Below are 23,356 nucleotides of genomic sequence, written 5' to 3' on the forward strand. Positions count from 1 at the left end.
TCTTTTTGCGAAAATTATTTGCTGTATTATTTGTTTTGAAGGAAATGTGGCCTTTCGAAAACAGAAATTATTTCTGCGGTATACCTTGTCACCAATTATACTGTTGACTCATTTCTTTCAGTAGAAGTGCGAGTAAATCACGTGCCACGCGCACGACAATTTGGCTCAAATTACATGTTTCATTGAATAAAGATGCATTTCCTCAGCCGCATTATTTCACAAGAATTCCGTTCGAAGCGTAAAGACTACGGATATATTACTAGCATTACAATAGAAATCCCTTATACGACATATCCGTATCTTTGTACTGGGCGAATTGCGGAAGAAATAACACGTGATTAATTAATGGAAGAAACAACAAGTTATGATGCAATATTGCACAACACGTGAGCAATATAATTCCACATGAGCTACGGACTATGCCATAAAACGTCCAAACAGCCTTGATCAGCATTTACCATGCAGTCTTTGGCCATTTATCTGTATTTCAAAACGCTCTATTATTATCAACCGATGAGTTGGTGTTCTTTCTATGGTATGTTTAACTGTACGTGTGTTCGTATGTTTAAGACTCAAACACACCCCGCGGGTGAATGGAACTAGCACTTGATCAAGCGAGGGTTTGAATCGTTTACCAAATAAATTGAAGTCTAACAGGTATAAACTGTATAAAAGTTTTATGTAACACCATTGAAACTATGTCAAATATTAGACAAAACCCTTATCTACTTGTATCTAAACGTCTCTTCACACGTATCGATTTGAAACGTCCTTTCAAACGTTTAAGCAAATACCAAAGTAATCATGATTATCTCCGAAAAAATCAGCCGGCTTGTGTTTTGCAAGAACTGTTTCTAAAACCATGTATACAATTGCACTGGTCCCTTTTAAAAGAAAAAAATTATAATAGAGCATTGGGCAGGCATCATGCGACATCAAACAGAGCAATTTCGAACTTATGTATTATCGCCACCTACTGGTTCGGACAAGTATAACAAGCTTGTAAACTTCAAACGTTCATAAAGAGGAATATTTACATTGCAATTGAAATTTAAAACAAATACATGAACGTATCTAATGTCTTCAATAATTTCTTTAGTAGCTGAGAATTGATTGATCACGATCATGTCGGTGTTTGGAAATCAAGCGACTATTTCAAACATGCCTACACGTGGCGCATTTGTCGAGAAAAGTTACTTAGATGATGTCCACAACGAGTCGTCATCCCACAGTGTCGTGTACTCCGATATTCCACAGTTAGGTTCGACTACATCGGGCAAGGTCGCAATTGTGTCGTCTGCAATTTTATCGTATAAAAGGTTAAAACACGTTTGTTAAATATTTAAAAGCTAAACAAATTAGTCTAACTTGGAGAGAGTTGAAATAGATTTGTTGTCCCAAATAGTTGCAAGAATTACAACAAATGCAGCACACTTCATATTTTGTTAACTACCAATCGAAACATACTTGAACAAATTGGTCCGAAACATGTTAGCACACTATGAAGTGCTCCGTATTTGTTGTAATTCTTGCAACTATTTGGTTAAACAAATTTAACGAAAGAAACCTGTATGATCTGGCGGCCTAAAAGGTATCAATACGCCCCTGACAATGGAATTAAATAGCAAGCATTAGGCAAATAGACCCACAACCATAGAGCTACGTAAATAAGCTGACTTACATAGCTCACTACAACTTACCTTTTTGGGGGCGATGTCTTCTCGATATCCTTCTAGGTGGAGGCTTCTTAGGCGAAGCTTTGATCGTGTCAAAGAATATATCATCCAATGCAGTGGACTCTAACGATGACATTTTTGAGCTTTGATCAACCGGAGTAGATGTTTTCTCAAAGAAATTTTGTGGATTTTCAATTAATCTTCCAACTGGTATAGGCGATTTGGCAACGTCATCAATGACTGGGAACTTATCATCCAGATTTCTAGGAGATGTTGAAAGGTTTTCTTTCCCAGATTGACATCTTACTCCAGTCTGTTCTTCATCGGATGCTGGTACTTCACTAAGCTCGGAGTCCGGTGTTTCTAGAAGCTGAGTTGTTTCGCCGGAGAACGGTTCCTCCTCGTCATTACCTTCACGAGGAGGAGTGTTTTCAGCGAGCACTTTCGGTGGAGAGTGTTCTGGACTCTCAATGAACTGCAGAGGAAGTTTCCTCACTCTTGGAGTTCGGACTCGAGGGCTCCAGACTTTTCGCCGCTTTGGTTTTCTTGCTTCAGTTTTCGTGCGACGCTTTTTTCGTCGATTTGTAGCCGCAGCGCAATCGTCACTGTCTGACAACTTGCTTTCTTCTTGCCCACCATGCTCCGGGAATTCTGAGATCTCAGGAGTATCAGATACCTCCGTTCGTTTACGACACGGATTCTTTCTTCTGGTGGCAGGCATTTTCGTTCTAGATTTACTTGATCGTTTCACTATGACAGTGGATCCTTGAAGACTATCATCACTGTCCGTTGATACAATGTTAAACGCTTGTTGTGAGCTAATAACACGAGTTACTTTTTGATGTCCTGTTCGAAACGATCTGGATTCATTTCTGAGCTTCTCTTCACATTTTTTTCCTTCCAGATCTTTGTTCGCTGATCCGTTAAAAGATGACGGAAAGAGCTTCTTCCACATCTGTAGAGCCGTGTCTAGGTCGTCACTCTCGTCACTTACAGCTACGTTCTGAGTTGAGTCATTCAGTTGGTTGGAAACATCTCGGCCAGCAAGCATTTCCAGCACAAAACCAAATCACCTGAAACATGCAGATAAATTAAACTGAAGAAAATGTTACGAAATGTTCATGAATCCATTGCAAAAAGTTAGATAGCATTCACTGAGAATAGTTCACAGTAAAAATGAGCAAAAATGTTTCAACTTCACTGCAAGCATTGATGCTATTCCTTTTATCAAAAAAGCACATATTACTATATACGGTTTTTGTTTTTATTGAATATGGGTCATAGCTTAAATGCATTCGTAAAATATTGTGTAAAAGTTCAAGCACAAGTTAGGTATTAATGCAGATAATGAACAACTATCAAGCAAGCATGAGTGTACGTTGTCATGTGCATGGGCACATCATGTATATACAAAAGAACTTTAAGTTCAAGAAAAACGACATTGTTTGTAAAGTTTAAACAAATGCTAAACGTTTAATTGTAGTTTATTTTGTGCTTGCGATACGGAAGTTAATCATCCAGTAATAACTGAGTGTCGTCTCCATTCTCCAGAAGAGGAATATATCCTTCTTGACTCGGCCCATCCGGTTCCTCCTGACACTCTGGCATATTTTGTCCTTCAAAGACAATTGTACCGGCTCTTTCGTCATCACTACTGCTCTCCACCAAGCGGAGGTCTTCCCGGGACACACTTCCTCCAAAATCGCCCAAAGATGTCTCCGTCACAGCAGCTTTCGGCTGGTTAAGATCAGACTCCTCACCATTACAAGTTTCTTCTTGTGTATCTGAATTTACGGGAGATGGATGTTTGTTGTCAGCAGTTGGTTTCTCAACTCGAGGAGGAGGTGGAATGGCAGGAGGAAAGTGTTCTTTGGCAGCATCACCGGATGCTAGTTTCTGTGATTCTGGAAGAGCCTCATGATCTTCATCTTTCAGAGCATTGTTATCTGACGATGCCCCAGTTTCGTCTTCCTTTGGTGAAGTTGTTTCTTTGAGATTAGATGAGGTTGTTGGCTCTTGTGGTTGATTGGAAGGCTGAGGAAATTTAGATTTTGAATCAACGGCTTGGGATTGGTCGGGAGATACAGAAGCTTTTGTATGAGTTACCAGATCTTTGGGGGCAGTAGGGTCAACAATAACGACAGCTGGTACAACATGGGGCTTCTCACTCTTTGGCTCCACCTTACTTGTATTTGTTGTAGGTTTGGCCTCCGGTGGGGGGCCAGCCGACTTCGGCTCTGCAGACTTCTTGGTGTCCGGCGAACCCACAAAAGCATCGGTTTTTAGCTCAACTGGTGGTTTCTTCACAATCTTGGTTTTTCTGCCTCCCAAAGGAACTAATGGGATAATAGTGGTACCTCCTCCGCCTTGTTTAAGGAACTTATCTGTATAAATTACAAATTAATTGTCTGTAAAAATTATAAATCGTTTTATTAATGCACATTACAGTTGAAGAAAACGCAAATCTATTACATAACGCATGATGAAGGGCTAAAAAAGTGAGAGAACAATAAAAAAATTTGAAAATCTTTCATTATAGTATGTTGCTGAAAAAATCTTGACATCTCTTTGAAGTTACAGACATGAAAGCTCGTTAACTCGAATTCGCTTAATTGGAGGTTTCGGACACTCGAAGCAACTTCACTAGTCCCAGTAAATCGCCTATTAAAATGCGTGTAAACAACTAACAACTAACGAAGACTCGAAGCTCGTTACTTCAAATTGTCGGTGAACTCCTAATGCTTTTGTGGTTCCAGGGCGTTACTATAGCGACCGTTATCTCATTCCATGTGGCATAAACATCATACTGATTTGCTTCTTAAATGGGTTGTTATCAAATAGAAACGTCAAATGTTAATTTTGCCTTTTACATTTCAATGTCTTTTCACCTTAAAACTCTCATGTGGGCTCTCATAACATAACATTTATGAGCCTGAGGTTTAACGTAAGTGTCACGACTCTGTAGAGAAAATGTCCGAAAGTTACAAGCATCAGTAGAAAGGAACAAGTGTAACGTGAGCATTTAAAGAACATAAATAAGGTGAGATAAAAGCAGTTAAAGCAGTAGAGTGGCTTTAGAGAGGTTGTCGTACTTAATAATAACCTAGTATGCTATAGCCCTGGCGAGACCGTATAGGCACTAGGCTTAACGGCTATAACAACCCATGTACTGAACCGGGGAAACGTATGATGCTTTTATCAAATTGTATAGTACCGCTTTAGCTCAAACAAATTTTAATCTTTTTATCGAAAAGTATCCATACGAAAAATGCGGTAATTGAGAGCTAAAAATGCGTCTTTTATCCCCAGCCATCGTTTTATAGTTATCTGCCGCCAACTTTACCAACTTGAGATAACTGGAAGTAATTTAATTGGACCTTTTAAGTTCGAGTTAACGAGCTGCCACAGTATTTTTCAAATGTTTTTTAATCTGTTGCAGTTGTTTTGATAAATTTGGCCGCATGAATAGCATCAGTTACACGTAAGAAAACAAACTAAATGTTCCCAAAACTTGTGTCGTGTTAAATTAGCCAACGCAAAAAACTTCCAAACGTGTTATTGTCGTATTGCATTTTCAATTCTTGTAATGTGAGAACGTTGTTACAATATCTATTTATGATCTTAATTGTTACGAAATGAACTTACTTTCCATCTTGGGCACCGACACTTTCTTCATTGCTGCATCACTGACTATATCCTCGATTGGTTCAGCGTCTTCCCGGGCTCTTATCTCCTTATTCACGAACTTGTGCAATGGACTGTAAATCGCTCTACCGCGCTTGCTACGCGTCACCTAAAACCCAAGAGCGTGGAAAGTATTATGTGGTGTGAAAGCGTGATAGAAACCTTTCCCAAAAATTACAGCAGAAATTAAATTGTCGTAAAAAGTACGATAAACTGCTTCAGCCTTTTCTGAAAAAATGTACCCAATGGAGGGGTGTGACGCGTGACGGTTGAAACTGCATGTATTACAGTTTGTATTGACTCCATTGCAAACTTTATAAAAAACTCTACACAAAATATTAACCTTATCATTGATAACAGCGATTTGATCCCATTCCTCTTTCGCGCGTGGTTTGGTGAAGTATCCTTCCACTATTCTCTGAGCCTGCTCCTTCGCCTTCTTATCCAGCGTGTCTTCGAATAGTTCAATTTCATTGCTTCGATATCTGAAACGTGAGAAAACGGTTCACATGAAGGCAGCAAGACAAATTGAACCTTCACCATCCATTTCTCATGGGAAAAGCGACAAAAATATGGATTGCACTTGCAATAACTCCATGCGAAAATCCAAGATCCTTAAATTCGAAGTTTTGAAAAATATTATCACCTGTCGATGTAGTTCCTTTGTTCGTAAGAATAGTTTTCCTTGCAGCGCTTATAGAGCATGATTACGACACCGAGGGTCATGCCAATAGTGACATAAAACCAACCAACAGCGTGGCTTTCAGCTCTGAGATCGCGCGCTATGATCTCCGGCTCTGATGCGTCAAACTTTCTGGGATCATACCTAAAATAAAATTATCGCCAAAAATTAACTATTGACCAAGAAATATTAAAAACGCCTTAAATTTGGTCCAACAGTCAAAACACTGGGTGAAAAGATTGATTCGAACTGGAAGTTCTTGCTCTTAGAAAGTTGTACCCACTTGAACATGCATGGGCGCGGCAAGCTATCGTTGGACGGTTTCAAATTGAATCGAATTCTCGCCCGAACCACATCGTCAGGATCTGGCCACTTCGCGCAAGCGTAATAATCACCCTGCGAAAGACAGCGTTTAATAAGAGAAAAAATACCGTATATGGTCTTCTCTACTAAACAAATACGCTATTTTTTTACTCCTATATTTACCTTCAGAAATGCAAGAACTACCCAAGTAGCTGGAGCTATGATGGCTTTTACCCCGATAGATAAGAATATAAAAATGAAGTGAAAAATTCGTTTTCCACGTTTGCCCACGCCCTGAGTCCGATTGCATAAACCTTGAATACAGTTAACAAGTTAAACTGAGGTACGAAAAATAACAGATTATGTTTTCTGATTGATTCACTCTTAACAAAATTATTTCATTCTCAGACAATAGTTTAGGTTACAAAACTCGTTACAAATTATGTGTAATGTGAGAATATGAGTGAACAAGAAAAGCACAGGCCAAGGTCACAAAAAAGACAAAATATAGTGCAACAGAAAGCAGACATCGAATCCTTTCGTGATCGTTACGACAAATGAAACAAAAGCAGGAGAATGAAAAGTTTCTTATACAAATTTCAAATGTACTGGATAATAGCAATTCAAGCCTTCACAAACAATATAATACAAAGACCGTAGCAGTTCAGCATAGAAATGCAGAACTTACAGAACGTTACTTTTTTATACACATTTTTGACAAAGTAAAACGTGATAGCGCACTAACTTACCTGTCATTAACCGCCACGTTCGTCGGTTGGCAAGATAACCAGCAATTAGTAAGATAACAGCCGGTCCCCAAATGAATATCGACCCGTAGACCTGCAAAACATGGTGCTTATGAAAACAGGTTCTTATTACCACGATCGAGCCTATAATGAGGAGAAACTATGTCGCTGCAGGCAATAACGGCATGGCGACAAAATAGTTTGAGTGATAGAACACAGATATCGACAATAGCCTTACGAATTAGTTCGACTTTAGAGTTATACTTGTGCACACAGTATTTATTGCTTTACAAGAGTAGAATACTAAATAAATCCTTAGTTTTCTTGTATGCTAACTTATTGATAAGCCACGTCGATCACGTATACACAGTGCGCATTTTGCTATTTGAAAAAGTGGAAACATTGCTTTAAGGGGGTGTGGCCAAGATATTTTCCACAGATATCCCTGTAGAAATTTGCTTAGTTACACATACATTATTCTACGAGAAGAGCAGTTTTGTTGAAAAATTTTATTTGCCAGACACAATAAAATGACTATAAAATTTCGTACATCCATCCACAATATGGATATACAGTCGAATCCGCTTAATTCGGACACCGGATAACCCGGACAACCGCTTTATTCGGCCAAAATGCTCGGGAACGGAACAAAAGTAAAAATTGAACGTAAAAAACTCCTGTTAATTCGGACAATTCTCCGCTTAATTCGGACACAGGTTCGCAATTCCATCGTTAGGTTATGACACAATAAACAGTACTTCGTTCGTTTTAAGACAAGATTCAATTGCATTATGAGTGATTATGGTGAAACAATGACGATCGATGCAGTAACAATCGACAATGAACTCATATAAGGCCGTGCCAGCTTCATAGTCGCTTTTACTTCGGTACAATTGCGTCCATCTTGTAGGACAAAATTGTACAGAAAAGTTTAGCACAAAAAGTGAAATTGTTCACTAAAGTAAACGAAGACGTTTTATGCGATCAGTGCCAGTTACTGCAGTATAGCGCAGCTGCAATTCATTTATTACGCAACACTACAGTATTTTAAATGCGTTTTTTGCCTTTATGCATGACCATGAAACGAACAATTGATTTTCCGCTTAATTCGGACAAAGCCGTTTCTCCGCTTAATTCGGCCAAAAGTGAGCGGAACCAAAGTGTCCGAATTAAGCGGAGTCGACTGTATATTATAAATCCACAATTACGGAGAACGATATGGACGGGAGAAACGCTTTGAAACACGATACTGGCCACTATCTTCATGTTATCGTTAGCTAAACAATACAACCAATACACACAAATTTTCTAACCTTGTTAAATGGGTAGTTGCATGGACAGTAGAAGAACACGAATTTCGCGAGCTCTTCTGTAGCGATTGTGACGCCAACTATGCCAAAGTTCTGGACAGACCCCTTGTTGTTTCCAAGAGTTTTTCCTGTAAATAATGAGAAAGTTCAAAATTTTACCATAGTCTACGAGGATGACGGTCAAATATGGCATCTGCTTAAGATGGTAACGGCCAGACCCATGCTAAATACCAACGTACCACCTACGCAAAGCAAAATTATTTGCCAAAAACTAACCGTTGAAGAGCAACTTGAATTTTGGCGCTTTATAACAAAAGTCATTTTATTATTATTATTAGGGGTGTGGTTACAGCACCGTACTCTATAACTAAAGCATAGAAACTCAGCGAAGCGAGATACCAGTGAAGCAATTTGGGGATAACCGACCAAATAAGCCATGAACGCTGAGCAACTATGCTAGGTTGGATTAGATGCACTGAAGCAATATCAAAGAAATTTACGTGTTGAAAAAGTTGCATTCGCCATAGCGAGGCTTAGGGTGTCCGAATACGAAGTGTCATGAAACAAATTATATTATATGGCTTAAACATGCTGTCAATAAACCATTTGTCAATATCACGCACGGTCAAAAGCGTTTTAATTTATCACAACAAAACGCCCGCAGCGGTCTTACTGTCGTAATCAGTTTAACCTGAAGAATACAGTAATTGCCGGTTGCGATTTTTTTCATCCAGCATTTTACATAAGGTGAAGTACGACCACGTGGAAAGTAATGAATACGAACAAATTACACATTTAAGGCCATATTGTACAAAAATCTAAATCTAGCGATAAAAGTAGTTTTAAGATTACCATTAACATATGAAAAACTATAAAATCTCTATAAAGTGGCTCTTTTTAGTAGTAGTATAGAATATACATGCAACAACAAAACTTACCAAATGCCGCCCATATAGTCGCCATCTTAAAGCCTTAGTTCGCAAACTAGAGCGTAGAGTTTTAATACAGATCAACTTTAAATTTTTTGTGCTATCACCGCATCTCACGAGGTATTGTTCGCAGAGACCGTCGGCGTATTCACAACGAACGCAGTCTATTGTGATGATGTTACTTTTCCTTTGATTAAACTGAAATCAGTAAAACTAACCGTCAGCTGTTTTTCCTCACGCACCATGCAACGCTATAGTAAAAGTATTGTAGTTATTGAAAGAAATATTTAAATAAGGCATGTCACTAAGTCACAGTTTCTAAAAGGCTGAAAATGTCTATATTCTTGCAACGCTTTTAACTTTCTAAATCCTACAATTCGGTAAGTGTGCTCGGTTACTGGATTTATTTACATTAACTTATCCAAAACATTTCTAAGCTAAGTTAGAGCAGAGTGAAATCCTTTTCTTTGCCACTGAACTAAGAAGATTGTAACATTCCTTTCATCCCTACCTTTTCTCTCAATTGAAAAAGGTTCACTACCGCGAATCTATTTTTACTTCGTCTGTCTCGTAGACTAAAGACAACCGCGAAAAAACTAGCAATTCAAAACCGTACAAAAAGCTTTCAATATTCTACGACTGTGTGCTTGAAACCTTTTAAAACAGAAAGGTTAGAAGGCCTAATGTAATAATGCTAACCTTTTAGAAAATAGATATTATAGTCTAGGTGAAATGGTGCAGGCTGATACAAATAAGAATAACACCGAAAACTCACGAAAAAATTCCTCTTACCTGAGGGTATAAAATCTGGGTCTTCATGGTCCAATGCCTCGACGGTTCAACTGGAACAATTCTTGCTTTAGCTCGAAGTGCGTGTCTTTGTTATATACGCGGTCGCTATTCACCCGATCACATCCAACCATCACAAGAAATAAAACGTTTGTCAAAACAACAAGTCACTCTTCGATAAGTAGGAAATACGTGACAAGGCTGCATTATGCACCGTGCACTTTAACATGCCGATAATTTGGAATGACCATTGGCCGAGCGTTTCACCATTTTTATATAAGCGCCCATCTCGGCAGCCGCCACGGACGAAAACCCTAAACTGACATCACGCGACGCAATAAGGAAAATCGGTTTGCTGAAACCTTAGTTGATGCGAGTGGTAAGTGTAAAGCATTACACGTAATATGGATATGTTATACGTTATATGTAATTTAGTTCTAATGCCCTTGAACATGACATCAATGATGATTACTGATCCTCAATGTGTCCAGTGACAAATTCAATTGGTGAAGCATCGTCGACGAGTTTAAAGTGAGGGGTAAGTCCAAAAAAAATTGGCTTTTCATGAAAAAGTAGTTGTCAGGAAAACGGATTTGTAAAAATTAAACAAATAAAAAAAATTAAATAAAAAATTCTGTATTGAAAATATGCACACAGACAAGCTACCGTTAAGTAATAGACGTTCAAGCGGTGAGGAATCACAGCCCAGTTTATGTGGTGGAAAGAATTTGCTCAGAGTGAAAATAAATATTCCAATACCATACAAATTTATTTTAATACTACATTCAATCAATCTCGGTTTAAAGATAATTGCGTTGCGTTGATTACAACGAAAATATCTACAGTATTTATTGGAATAAAAGTCGTGCTTACTTGGCAGCTTCTATTTTTTATTTCTTGCACTAACACACTTCCGACGCATTACAACCACTGTGTCTGCTAATCCTATCAATACCGTAAGTACGGTAGTTACAGTCACTTCTTATAGTCCCCTGCGTGGATAGGACAACGTTTTTACACTTACAAGAGAGCTTTAAGTAACATCTTAAAATTTTTTTATCTTTTTTAATATTTTTTATAATTTTTAATGTCTTTTCATACACCTTTTAATCTAGGGCACCTTCTATTCTTTTTTAAATCATGTGTGTTATCTAATCAAGGCGATTAAAAATTTTTTGATATTTTCTTACCAAAATTATCTCCGAAATTAATATCAAAAATCATATTAATGCCATTAATGGATCCACCAAAAATTCACACTTAGTGAGAATTTTTAGTTTTAATTTTTTTCATTTCTGGTGGGAATTTTGAAATTAATACCGGTCGAATTTTGTTATTAATTATAGTGATAATTTTAAATTCTCACTGATGGAGTTAAAGCTTAATGAAGTAAATACTGAACTACGTTACTCCTATGTCCTATTAGTATTAACTGAATTGGTAATTCATGTTATCATGCTTGACGTGAATAAATGGGACGAAAACATACTTACACTGTAATAATGTAACTACCACTCTGGTGTTATTACCTTTAATAAACCTGAAATATAATATTTCTCAGCTCAGCATTAGAGCGTGGGGCTCACAATAATGGGGCCCATGTTCCACGCTCGATACCAGTAGCTACCCTTGTAATGCTCATGGACAAGGCATTAACAATGCTTGCCCTTGTAAAGTGGACCTGGTGAACAGTTCTAAATTTGGACAACGTTATATAAAAAAACCAAATAAAAAAATGTGTGATAAACGTAACTTTCACGAAGACTAGTTTACTAACAGGAACTCGAACAATGAGGGAAGAATGAAGAATCATCACCAAGTTTAATCCGTGCAAAAATTTCAACCTCAGTCCAAGGATAACGATTAGTATGAAATCATACCATAAACCAGGGTTTCCCAAACTTTTTAGGCCACGGACCCTTATTTGTGAATCTGTAATTTCTCGGACCCTAAGCTTATGTCGAGTCAAATTTCTCTGTGCAACCACCATGAAAGGATAAAACAAAATCAAAAGTAAATAAAACTGGATCATATATATTAACAAAACTAACAACATCAGTGGGGTTACTTGTACGATTGCAAAAGCTTACGAAACCATTTCAATTACTCTGGCAATTATGTATATGTCTGAGTTTTTGTATTTTTTGTCATATTGTCATGGACCCTCACTGGTATGCGGATTGTAGTTTGGGAAATCCTGCTGTAAACAACTTATAACTTTCTTGTATTTACACTAACATCAAAAGAAAATCATCAAACTTGTAAATCAAACCAGAAAATGAGAAACAGTTTCTGTCATAAATGTTTCCAAAATTTGAAAAGTTTTCAACATGGAGATGCCATGTATGCACTGTGCATTCACGGATAAAATACTTTTATCTGTATGCATCATACATAGAGCATTGTGTCTTAGAAAAAATAATGCACTTAAACCAAATATGTTTGGACAAAAGAAAAAGATTATTTTTTCCGCCAATGCTAAAACTATATCAAACAGAACTGAGTAACTTAAAGTCTGGTTATAAGTAATTTTCATGCCAGGATCTCCTGTTAAGGCAAGGCTTTCAAAAAGAGACATGAACTGAACTCATATCTCAAGTCATTACAACTGTGGTTTACAAACGACCTACATGTACATAATATAATCATAGTCAGGGGCATAGAATTATACTATATGAAGAATTAAAGATTGTACATATAAATATCCACTACCCACATCAGAATAATCCTACAATACAAGAGATAGCAACATAAAATTTATTAATAATTCCAGTTGTTTTAAGATGATCACTGGCCTCGCAACAAATGTGGTTTGTATTCCGTGTTACCAGGATACCCAGTGATGCCATACCATTGTAATGCCCTTGGGCAAGGCATTAACGATACTTGCTCCTGTTCAGTGAACCTGGTGGACAGTTCTAAATTCAGGCAATACCAAAATAAAAAACTTGTGACAAACTATTGGAACTTGCACAAGGGCTATCTCGGTAACCGACGCTTGAGCGATAAGGAATCATCGCCGGGTTTAAGTTGTGCAATTAACTTTCCTCAGTCCAAGGATAAATATTATCATACCATACCATAACTCTTGTGAAATCAAGTTAGTTTTACCAACAGTATTCAAAAAGAGTTCCAAAAAATAGTGGAAATTATTTGACTAAAATCTTTAGTACATAATCTTGGATTATTTCAGCATTAAAACCATGTTGATTCAATCTGGTTCAAGCACTTTCGGCTGGCCAAAATGATCAAGTTTCCCAGTGGTCATGTTAAGCAGCTTTTGCTATAGCACAAAACCATTCAACATCCTAACTATGATATGTCTACATACATTACTACAGCAACAACTAATTTATACTTACTACTAAAAATTTCCTTTTGTAGCAAATCTTATAACTTAAGTCTTGAAAATCCTGCAGTATCACAAAATAGTTCTTTCTCTATGTCTATTATAATACAATTAGATTATTATAATTAATTTATTATATTGACATTTATTAATATTAATTATTATTTTCCTTTTTATAAAAAGTTGTCTTGTTTGCCAAATTCAGTAGCATCACTTAAATACATATTTATGCCTATATAGCTTATCCCTGTACACAAATACTAAATTTCTAAAAAAACAAAAATTTTGTTATCTTTGAAACTGATTGAATTAAATATTATTGTACATAAAAACGTGATGTGTATGACGTCGGTGTGGTGCAAATTTTGGCATTACATTTATTGCTGTATTTATTCAGCACACCGAATGAAAACTTTCCAGTAGGTGGGAGTTGCAATTTCTATTGTTGTTACTTAGCTGAATTCCTGACTGTTGTCTCTGTTTATACCAGCGCATGAAAATGTTTAATAGCTAAGTTTACCACTTTCAAAATAGGTACATCTACCTATTGTTGCAAAAACTACATAGGTCCTATGTTTGGCTTCAAAGGGATAAATTCGATTAAACAATGCAAACCTTTAACTAAATAAAAACCAATTTCATTATTGAGTCGTGGTCAATAACCGCTTGCCGTTGGAGATGTTATTTGCACCCGTAAAGTTAGCAAACTTACCTCTGTATATTGGCTGTATAAAAGGCTGCCATTATTTCACCGGATAAAATCGAGCGTCCAAAGCTATTTTTCAGAGTTTCGTGTTAACCTATAACCTAAATCTATACTTTCTAATCTACAACTAACTCCAATAAAACCTTAAGTAGTTAAAATCAACTTTTTATATGGCTTTTTTTCTTAATCTAACCACCTATCTTTAACAACAGTCTGCGTGACCTGCTTAGGGTGATACAGTTACTTTCTAAATTAAATTTTACTGCAGGTTAACAACTGAACTACAGAAACCCATCGTCTACTCAAAATCACGTTGATAAAAATAACTGTTTTCTTTTAGGTTAATCCCCAGAGTAAGGGGTCATACCTTTAATGTAAAGCCATAAAAAGCAAGGCGAAAATAAAACAGTGTAGTCATGTAGACCAGGGCTTCCCAAACTGGGGGTCGCGACCCCGCAAGGGGTCGCGTAACGAACTTCAGGGGTCGCAGAGCGTATACCAATTTTACACGAAGTACAAAATACAATCGAAACAAAATATCGTCCCAGCCTAAATGCCTAATCAACATTGAAACCGCCTTGAGACCAGCATTAACAGATATTGAGCCACGGCTGGACTTGCTTTGTAGCAGAAAGCAGTCGCATCAATCACACTGAATAAATGTGTGTGCTTTTTTGTTTCCAGTAGCCTATATATGTGTAAAGTAGTAAGTAGACTTTGAGTACTGGTTGCTTGAATTCAGTCTTTACTCTTTGCATCTCAATAAATTTCACTAATGACTAATGTATGTTTCGCACTGCTAATTTAATCAATTTAAACGTGAAGGGTCGTGGAAAACTTCAGAAGTTTGAAAGGGGTCGCGAGCAAAAAAGTTTGGGAAGCCCTGATGTAGACTGTAGAGTGTAGAGAATGCGAAATGCAAATCATGGTCAGCAAAATGTCCATTTTCTTTTGATGATCTCTGGATAGCGATAAATTCTGGCGATCTTTGGAAAAATTATCTTGTTCTTCTAGTTAGTCCTCAGGACGCTACATATTGGCAGTAAAAACTGAAAAATGTTATTGTCTAACAGTGGTGTTGTCGATTTTGTTGACTCCTGTTTTGTGATTTTTGGTGTTGACAGATACAGCGGCAGGAGTCAGCTAGAAGACACTATAGAATTATGCCAGTACTTTCATTGCACTATAGTCAGACTCAATTCACGCGCCCTCAATGTACCACAATCAATGTGACCAGAAAAACATCCTCATTCGCATAGTTTGCGGTTTGCCATAGCCCAACACAGTGGAGTATAACCAGTGCCTTTACATAGGCTAGCTATATATAAAGACTATGATCAAACTTATAATCATAGTAACTATTTTAGAATGTTCCAGAATAGTTTATTCCAAATCCTTTTTGGAATACAGCTAATATAGCTCGAACATACATTTTCGTGTTGAATTCTTTCCCATTTCAATACCCAAATCAAGCAATAAAACAGCGTTATCGCAGCTGATGAAGGCCGTCGGTATAGGTTTATTCGTAAGTCTACTACGCTTGTTTTATAGGTTGGGATGGAAGTTTGTAGCGATTTAATTGAAATCTTTTAAAGATTGAGGCCAAACGCTTATAAGAACATAGTTACATAGGTGGGCAGTACCGCGGTACTATAGTACCGAATTACTGTATCGCGGTACTTTTGAAGAAAAGTACCGAATCTCTGTATCGAATTACTTTTTTCAAGAAATTTCAATCGGTCCCGGTACTCGGTACTTTTCACGTGGTAATTTCAAAATTTTAACAAGTATGTTTTCAAAAATACATGTTAAATGACTCTTAATACTAATTTTATCATTTGTGGATTTTTTAATCTAGAAATGTCAAGTAAAATTGCAAGCGATTAATATCACAAATATTTTGACCTGGAGTAACCTTTACCGGGGGCATAATTGCGGTAAACATTGCATTTGCAGCAGCATCTTTTATAAAAAAGTATCGATACCGAGTACCGAACTACTTTTTTAAAATAGTACCGAATACCGGAACCGTCGGTACGTTTTTGTCAAGTACCGGTAACGTTACCGACGGTACGTTCAAAGTACCGACTGCCCACCTCTGCTTAGGTAGCCTACGCAGTAATGGTATACGCAGGGTTGCCATACCGTCCTTATTTCTAAGATTTGTCCTTATTTTAAAGGTCCGTGTCTTAGAAAATATGTTTGTCCTTTTTTGTAAGAAATGTCCTTATTTTCACTTTCGTCCTTATTTTTAGGGCGGAGGTGGGCACTTTTGTCCTTATTTTGGGCATTTTGTCACCTTTACGATACCATTTTGTACCAAAGAGATACCAAAATTATGAACATGCAGATAGTGTCTTGTTTTTTTTTTTTTTTTTTTTTTTTTTTAGGAACATTGGTTGCTTTCTCTTGTTGTACACTGTTTAAGGTGGTATTCCTCGTTCGTTTTCTAGTCGTCCTTATTTTTGAGTTGAGACTGATGGCAACCCTGGGTATACGGTTGAATTTCTATATTGTCTCAAATATTTTGAAAGTTGTGTTTTAGGCAAAACTGTCTTTGAATTGTTATTTTGTTTATTAGCACGTTAATTCTTTTGTATGCCATAGAATCAATCCGCAAAATTCGTCTTTAAGTGCACACGGATTTCCTGTAATGTTTTATTTCGATAAATTTCTATTATTAAATTTATTCTGTTATGGTTTTTCACATATTTCCGGTTGATCAACGTAGTGTATTCAATAACCAGACCGAAAAAACTTTAAACAAACAAGCAAAGTTTTGTTTTTTAATCTTGGAAAGCGAAGTCCTGGAAATAAGTTAAAGAAATTTTCCCGATTCTGCGAACACCATCGCCAGTCATCTGAAACATCGTTGGGGCGTGTTTTCCCAAATGAGTTTGCTGGTGCTCTTCACCAAGTGAAATCCCGGGTCCAGAAAACATCTACCCGGAACTCATACTCCATGCTGATCTTGCGATAAAGTCTTGTGGTTGTAATGTACATAGCGTCCTTTCTCTCTTCTTGCGAGACCACAATACTTACAAAATCTGGAGAAAAACCCTTGTAGTCGCGATCTAAAAGGTTCAGAAGCCAGCCGAGAACCCAAGGTATATCGTCCAATATCTATTTGGCTCCTTTCAATTGTCAACATTTTAATCTACGCCAAATCCAAAATGATGCAAAATGTTACCCTTGTCTATATGGTAATATGCTAACTGTCATAATTAGCTCTTATTCCTACGGAATTCTCGTGTAGATCTGATGACATTATAATGTTATTAGCGTTTTATTTCGTGTGTTTAACAATAAGCGCTGTTTGTCATTTGTGTGGTGTCAGATGCAGATTTACACCGATCCCTATTTCCCCAATAGTCCATCTGTAATAAAGACTTTTTCCATGCAGTGGCGACGTACTTTGACAAGATTTTGTATGAATGAGAGCGTAACGACCCTTGCTTTATAAAACTGAAATGTTAGAAAAGCTCCGAAGTAATCGGTTTTAAATTATACGTATAGTGTCATTAAACAATTGGCGTCATTAACAATAGGCGCCTACTGCAGAATTGTATAAACTTATGATTGATTGCGATGTCGGTTGCCATTCAGCTTATATTTATTCGTTTCTCTTGAATTGATATTTCTATACTTACACTTAATGACAAATGCAATTCTGGGATTATGGTTTGATAGGTTTCGCTTTGAAGTTAAAACAATTTTGTTGTTGTAGGCTATTATTGTATGACACATTTTTTCTTAGCTCTGTTTTCATGTAGCGTGATGTGAGTTTGAACTAAAATGTTTAAAAAACGCACTAGAAACAAAAAGTTCAACCTTAAAAGCGAAACTCTTGTTTTTGAATTTGAACGTAGTCTACCTTGCAAAGTTTTGAAATCGCGGCTGCGGTTGGTGAAGCCATGCTACACGCAAGAATTTATGGCAAGCCATTCGTCGAAGCCTAATCAAAGATATTTATCTGATCTTAACCTACAAATCTTGGCATACTGAGCATTTTTCTTATCTTTATGTTAACGTACCATGTAATGTAATGTAAAAAAAGTACGTGTATGTACGGCTAAGTAGCCGAGCGGTTCGACGGCTGGCCTCACAATAAATGCGGCTCAGGTTCAGTGTTCGATACCCAGTCTGCCAGTGCCGCCATACCGTTGTAATGCCTTTGAACAAGGTCCATTTGTCGGACAATACTAAAAAAAATACTATAAAAAAACGAAATAACAATCTTGTGACAATCGCAACTTGCACAAAAGCTAGCTCGGCAAGGGGGTCTCGAACGATGAGGAATCATCCCTGGGTTTAAAACTTTAAATGAAGACTTTTCTCAATTCAAGGATTAAACATTTTTATAACATACCAAAAGGACACAAATTTCACTCAACAACTTTATTTGTTGTACTTTTCAAGTTTTCTTCTTTAATTAATGTAAATATTCACAAGTTTTTCACTGTGGTTGTTAGAAGTTGTCGTATAAAGACTCTTACACACAGACAATGGTATGTTCTTTCCACTAAGAAAAAGCTTGTTCACGATAGATTTTTGCAGATCATTGTCCAGAAATGGAATCTGGTCAGAATACACTTTACCCTCAATTTGGGTTAAGTTAGCATCTTTGAAGTTTGCAATCACAGACGGTGTGCATCGAGATGCAATAAATGCTGCAAATGTGTAACCAGTCATGAAGGAATCTATTCCTGAACGATGACTGAAATTATCTGGTTCAGTTTGGTTCAGTGGACAGTTATTGGTATCAGAATAACCGTTTTCAGTCCCAGAATTGTGCTCTTCAGAAAAGCGTTTTTGTTGTGTGTTACCTCCATTATCACTGCCTTTAATCTGTTTTTGTTCACTCCGCTTACGTTTGCGTTTTCGCGATGTTTTTTCTTTCTTGTGTTCCTCAATGATGGCATTAATATTATGGCTTTTACGACAATTTACCCCAGCTAAACACCAGCCATGTGCTGAGTATTGTTCACATAAGTTTAATACAGGTTTAAGTTTATCACTTTTTTGTGCTGGGGAGGAATCCTGTAAGGAGATACAAGCTGTCCACTCCGTTTTATCACCACTTACAATCTTCAGTGATGATCTTCCTTGCTTTTCACTTTCAATTGCATTCAAGTAGCTGAATTTGAAGACAAACAAGAGAAAAGACGCAGAAGTGTGGTCCAGGTACTCTGCTATGTATTTGGTATCATAAATTCCACTTGGAAACATCTCTGACAAGTCAGCCATGAAAGAGGCTAGTTTATTGGGGCACTCTGCATAAAAGCACTGATACAAAAATACCAGATCTGCGAAGCCATTGTGAACAACAAGTGGTTTTCGCTGGCGAATTAGTTCAGAAAACAGTCTTCTCATATACAGTTGTGATGACTTTTCACTAGTTGTATCATTGCCTTTATGATATGGAATTCCGTCAGCAAATTGTTGGTTAAAATTGAATCCATGTGCCACTAAAAACTTTACAGCATCTGGATCAATCGTGTAAGGATCCGAACATAGAAGAACAATGTTGTATACAGAAACACAGAATACAAGCTGATTTTTGTTGCTGTCACATGTTTCATTTTCATCCGATGGGGCATCTTCATAATGTTGCTCTGCTTTGAAACAAGCCACACCAAGTGATATGACAGATCTCGTTTTGGCAGCGGTTACCAGTGCTTTGTATCTGTCGTCAAGATGGGAGGCCATTGTTCCATTTTTGGTACCCAGCCCACTCATTTCGACATCAACAGCAATAAATGACGCTTTCGTGATATTCAGGATGATTCTTGGCCATAACTGATCAATATTTTTGATAGTCACATCGGTTACGTGCACTTCACTTATAGAAGCCATTATTTCTACATATATTACATCACCCAAATGTATTAATTGATGCTTGCCTGTAGTAAAAATTTGTGCACATTAATTTGTGATAAAGAAATTTTAAAACATTATTAAGTCTAGGATATTTTGTAACAAACATAAACTTAAATTCTTCAAATATAATTCAAATATTCAATTAAACAAAAATTAAAAACCCGTTATACAAATTTGATGTCAGATTTTTAGTCCTACTTTAGCACATATAGTCAAGTAACTGAAAGCAAGCCGAGTCCATGACGCTCCAAACTGTCTAGAAACTGGATCCATTTCCACCTCAAATGTCAAACTTTAGCGAAATCAAAACCTTTAATCCAGAACAGTGACCTCCTACTGGAGAGTTTGTATGATCTTCGGTGCCGTATTGCCATTTTGCTTTATAATAGAAGTGTTACTTTGGCGTGGTGTAAATTTTGTAATTACATTAATTATTTTAATAACTTTAAAGTAGGGCAGTGACCCTTTGTTAAGAGTGGTAACTTCTCTAAATAAAAGGTAATGAAAATATGATTTTAGTTTCTGACTTTGAACTTAATACTGTACTAACACACCTACTTTCAAATAAAAAAGTTGTAAACCAAAAAAACTACTCCTAATAAAGTTAACTGGGATTAAGTTGTGTTGTTTATCTAGGCCAGGCCGACGAACACCAGTGCCAAACTGCAAGATTTTCATCATAATCAATAGCACACTTTAAAGGTGTGCTTATATACACAATGATGAATGAATATGCACTTAGCTTAAACGTATGTTGTAACCTAGGCAGGGCTAGCCCTAGCAAGCACATGTCCCTATGCAAAAACTGATGCCTGATAGCAGGACTGATCGGTTCCTTTAAATGTTTTGGGTTTTTTGGATTCATTGAGATCGCTGTGTACCCTGAGTTTTCTGAAGCAAAAAATTTTTAAGGGTGGAGTTAAAAAAACCAACTCAATTTAACTTTACACTTGAGCCTCAAGCCTTACCCTCACTGAGCTCAAAATGACTACTTCTTTTTCACACCAATCAATCATTTTTAATGCATTTTATGTGTCACATTGGCCAATACAATTTTTGTTTGATATACGCATGCAATTGGGTGCTCAGGTTACCAAAATCGGCGACTCAGAATATACGATAATTGTGAGTGGAGATTGGCACTCAACACCGCTGAGTTGGGTTTTTGATTTTGACCTGAGTAACGAGTTGCAGTTTAAGTTTTGATCAACACTGAAGATTTTTGATATCGACCCTAAATGTTTAGTTAAGCATGCAATTATCTAGGCTATCATTAATTTCAAAAAACGTAAGGAAATTCAAGAAACCTCATGCAACCAATGAAAAAGCGAATTAATGAAACAAAGTGAAACCAGAGTAAACCAAAAGAACCCAGTTATTTTTGCTGATTTTAAATAACTTAATGTAATAATAGACCCTTTCTGAGTTACTGTCAAGGTGGCAAGATTTTTTCCATCGCCTAGGCCTATAAATGTTGCCACTCAAAAAATATGGCGCCTGTAACTCGGAAAGGGTCGATAATAAGAACGTAGTATATCCCAGGAGAACACAACACAAGGAACTTCGTGAAAGCTGCGCTACAGGGAAGGAGCCCACATCCTTTGAAAAAAACTACATCTTCCTGAGAACTGATAGTTATCCGAGACTATACGCCATAAAGAACCGACAAAAAAGAAGAAAGGTCGTGAAAAACAAAACAAAAGAAGAACCTAAACCAATTATTATCAGCTCTTTGCAAATCAGCTCCCTTCAAAGTTAAATTGTTGTTTCTATTTTACTGCTAAACAGTGCGGAGCCCCAAATAGCGTGGGGTCCAAAATAGTCGCTCGTTCCGATTAGCCAAAGGTCTGCCCTGATCCTAGGCTAATACATGCAATTAACTTCGACCAACAGAGATAAAAACCATCACACTTCACTTCACCTACATGTAAAATGTGATATTTAGAAACTTTATGTTTGGGGATTTCCCAAAGCAGTATAAACACAAAAGCAAAATCAATGTTTACAAGACATAGATCATATATTCTCCAAGTACAATGTTTTTTACACAAAAACCGAAACCCAACACGATTTCGCCTATACTGATTAAGAAAAAAACTAATTTTTAAACAATCAAACCGAGTGTTCCGTTTTGCCATCTGCAGTTCCCCTCTATTTGTTTTATGAGATGCATGTGTCTAATCAGTGAGCTAACTCTAATCTTTATTTTCGGATTGAGGGAAGTCTTGGTACGGCATAAACTCGGCTACGATTCCTTATCGCGCGAGCGCAGGTTAACGAGATAGTTATTGTGCAAGTTCCCATAGCAAACACATTTTGATTTTTTCCAGGCATGTTTATTTTTGTAAATTCTTCAAAAACTCGTTCTTCCATTGTCTTCTTTCCTATTCCCAGCCTTTCGGTGATGAAAAAGATAAGAATGAAAATAATTTTTTTAAAACAAATTTTCAATATTCGTGTGCTGTATATACCTAACAACTTTAAATTGTGGAGAAAGATATAATACTAATCGCAAAACTGTTCAATGTATAAGCTTCAGCAATTACCCTTTAAAGTGAAGAGTTCAATTTTTCGTTGAACTTTTCATTTTTCTCCATAGTTTAGGAAAATTATTTCATGATTTTTAAAGAGTTTTTCAGCAAAACTATTTGATGGACGTCCCGAAAATGCTATATTTTTGACTCCAAACGCCGATAGCAATAATTTTAAAAAGGGCGTCATATTTTATTGCAGCTTACAAGTAAATGCAGCTTTCAACAGATTTGACCTACTACTGTCTGTTAATTTACTTCTAAAATTCATGATTAACTACAGTATAACTAAATGAATATTTTCAAACAGTTGTTGTCTTTAGGTCACCATACGTTGGTACTCAACGCAAGATTTTCATAGCCTCATGCTGTTTTTACCTTGCTTTAATTACAATGCGTTTCGACTGGTGTTTCAAATTAGGGTATGGCAGTTTCTAAAAGTTACTTGCTAATCCATTGACCACTGAAGGTTCGGTGCTTGCCTCGGTGTGTTATGTTGTTAACATTGTTGTGTGTAATGCGAAGAACTTTTCACGATTAATCACAATTCACGTTTCTGTTGTAACCTACTTATGATACCTGTCACCATCACCTATTGAACGCTTTTGTCGTCGTTTAATACAATTGCATCTGGTCTTTCCAAACGCACACTCTTGATATGCCTCAAAGAGGCCTTATCGTAACGATAGACTGCAAACGCTATAATATGGGAAAGTAAATATTGGTGAGCGCTATAGATCAGCAAAATTAGCTGGAAAAAGATAAATATTG

The 23,356-nt window shown here is 36.9% G+C and overlaps 3 protein-coding genes across 5 annotated transcripts; all 3 read right to left on the reverse strand.

The window, feature by feature from the left end:
* Positions 1 to 944: 944 nt before the first annotated feature.
* Positions 945 to 14,428, reverse strand: LOC143459800 (uncharacterized). The gene is made up of 4 exons (XM_076957082.1): positions 14,181 to 14,428; positions 13,482 to 13,565; positions 1,701 to 2,749; positions 945 to 1,297 (listed from the first exon to the last, which is right to left on the reverse strand). Exons 3-4 carry the CDS (start codon positions 2,725 to 2,727, stop codon positions 1,194 to 1,196), a joined length of 1,131 nt encoding a protein of 376 aa, XP_076813197.1. The 5' UTR covers positions 2,728 to 2,749; positions 13,482 to 13,565; positions 14,181 to 14,428; the 3' UTR covers positions 945 to 1,193.
* LOC143459799 (uncharacterized) lies at positions 2,927 to 10,409 on the reverse strand. 3 transcript variants are annotated; one of them, XM_076957080.1, is made up of 10 exons: positions 10,123 to 10,409; positions 9,340 to 9,528; positions 8,405 to 8,529; positions 7,095 to 7,185; positions 6,529 to 6,659; positions 6,326 to 6,438; positions 6,007 to 6,186; positions 5,704 to 5,845; positions 5,322 to 5,469; positions 2,927 to 4,060 (listed from the first exon to the last, which is right to left on the reverse strand). In XM_076957080.1, exons 2-10 carry the CDS (start codon positions 9,362 to 9,364, stop codon positions 3,186 to 3,188), a joined length of 1,830 nt encoding a protein of 609 aa, XP_076813195.1. In that variant the 5' UTR covers positions 9,365 to 9,528; positions 10,123 to 10,409; the 3' UTR covers positions 2,927 to 3,185. The 3 variants fall into 3 exon arrangements, with proteins under 3 accessions (XP_076813195.1, XP_076813196.1, XP_076813192.1); XM_076957081.1 differs by lacking the exon at positions 10,123 to 10,409 and having other exon boundaries at positions 2,927 to 3,710; positions 3,783 to 4,060; positions 9,340 to 9,949; XM_076957077.1 differs by lacking the exon at positions 10,123 to 10,409 and having other exon boundaries at positions 9,340 to 9,950.
* Positions 14,429 to 18,514: 4,086 nt separating the features above from the next.
* Positions 18,515 to 21,510, reverse strand: LOC143460692 (target of EGR1 protein 1-like). The gene has a single exon (XM_076958297.1). The coding sequence runs from the start codon at positions 20,028 to 20,030 to the stop codon at positions 18,603 to 18,605; it is 1,428 nt and encodes a 475-aa protein (XP_076814412.1). The 5' UTR covers positions 20,031 to 21,510; the 3' UTR covers positions 18,515 to 18,602.
* Positions 21,511 to 23,356: the final 1,846 nt, after the last annotated feature.

This window comes from Clavelina lepadiformis, chromosome 5 (genome assembly GCF_947623445.1).
Source record: "Clavelina lepadiformis chromosome 5, kaClaLepa1.1, whole genome shotgun sequence".
Taxonomy (NCBI): Eukaryota; Metazoa; Chordata; class Ascidiacea; order Aplousobranchia; family Clavelinidae; genus Clavelina; species Clavelina lepadiformis.

Coding starts and splice junctions, on each gene's coding strand:
- LOC143459800 (XM_076957082.1), bottom strand. CDS start 2,727: ATGCTTGCTGGCCGAGATGTTTCCAACCAACTGAATGACTCAACTCAG. Junction 1,298..1,700: donor AAGACATCGCCCCCAAAAAG/GTAAGTTGTAGT, acceptor ATAAAATTGCAG/ACGACACAATTGCGACCTTG.
- LOC143460692 (XM_076958297.1), bottom strand. CDS start 20,030: ATGGCTTCTATAAGTGAAGTGCACGTAACCGATGTGACTATCAAAAAT.
- LOC143459799 (XM_076957080.1), bottom strand. CDS start 9,364: ATGGCGACTATATGGGCGGCATTTG. Junction 6,660..7,094: donor AACGTGGCGGTTAATGACAG/GTAAGTTAGTGC, acceptor ACTGTATTCAAG/GTTTATGCAATCGGACTCAG. Junction 6,187..6,325: donor CCGCGCCCATGCATGTTCAA/GTGGGTACAACT, acceptor ATTTTATTTTAG/GTATGATCCCAGAAAGTTTG.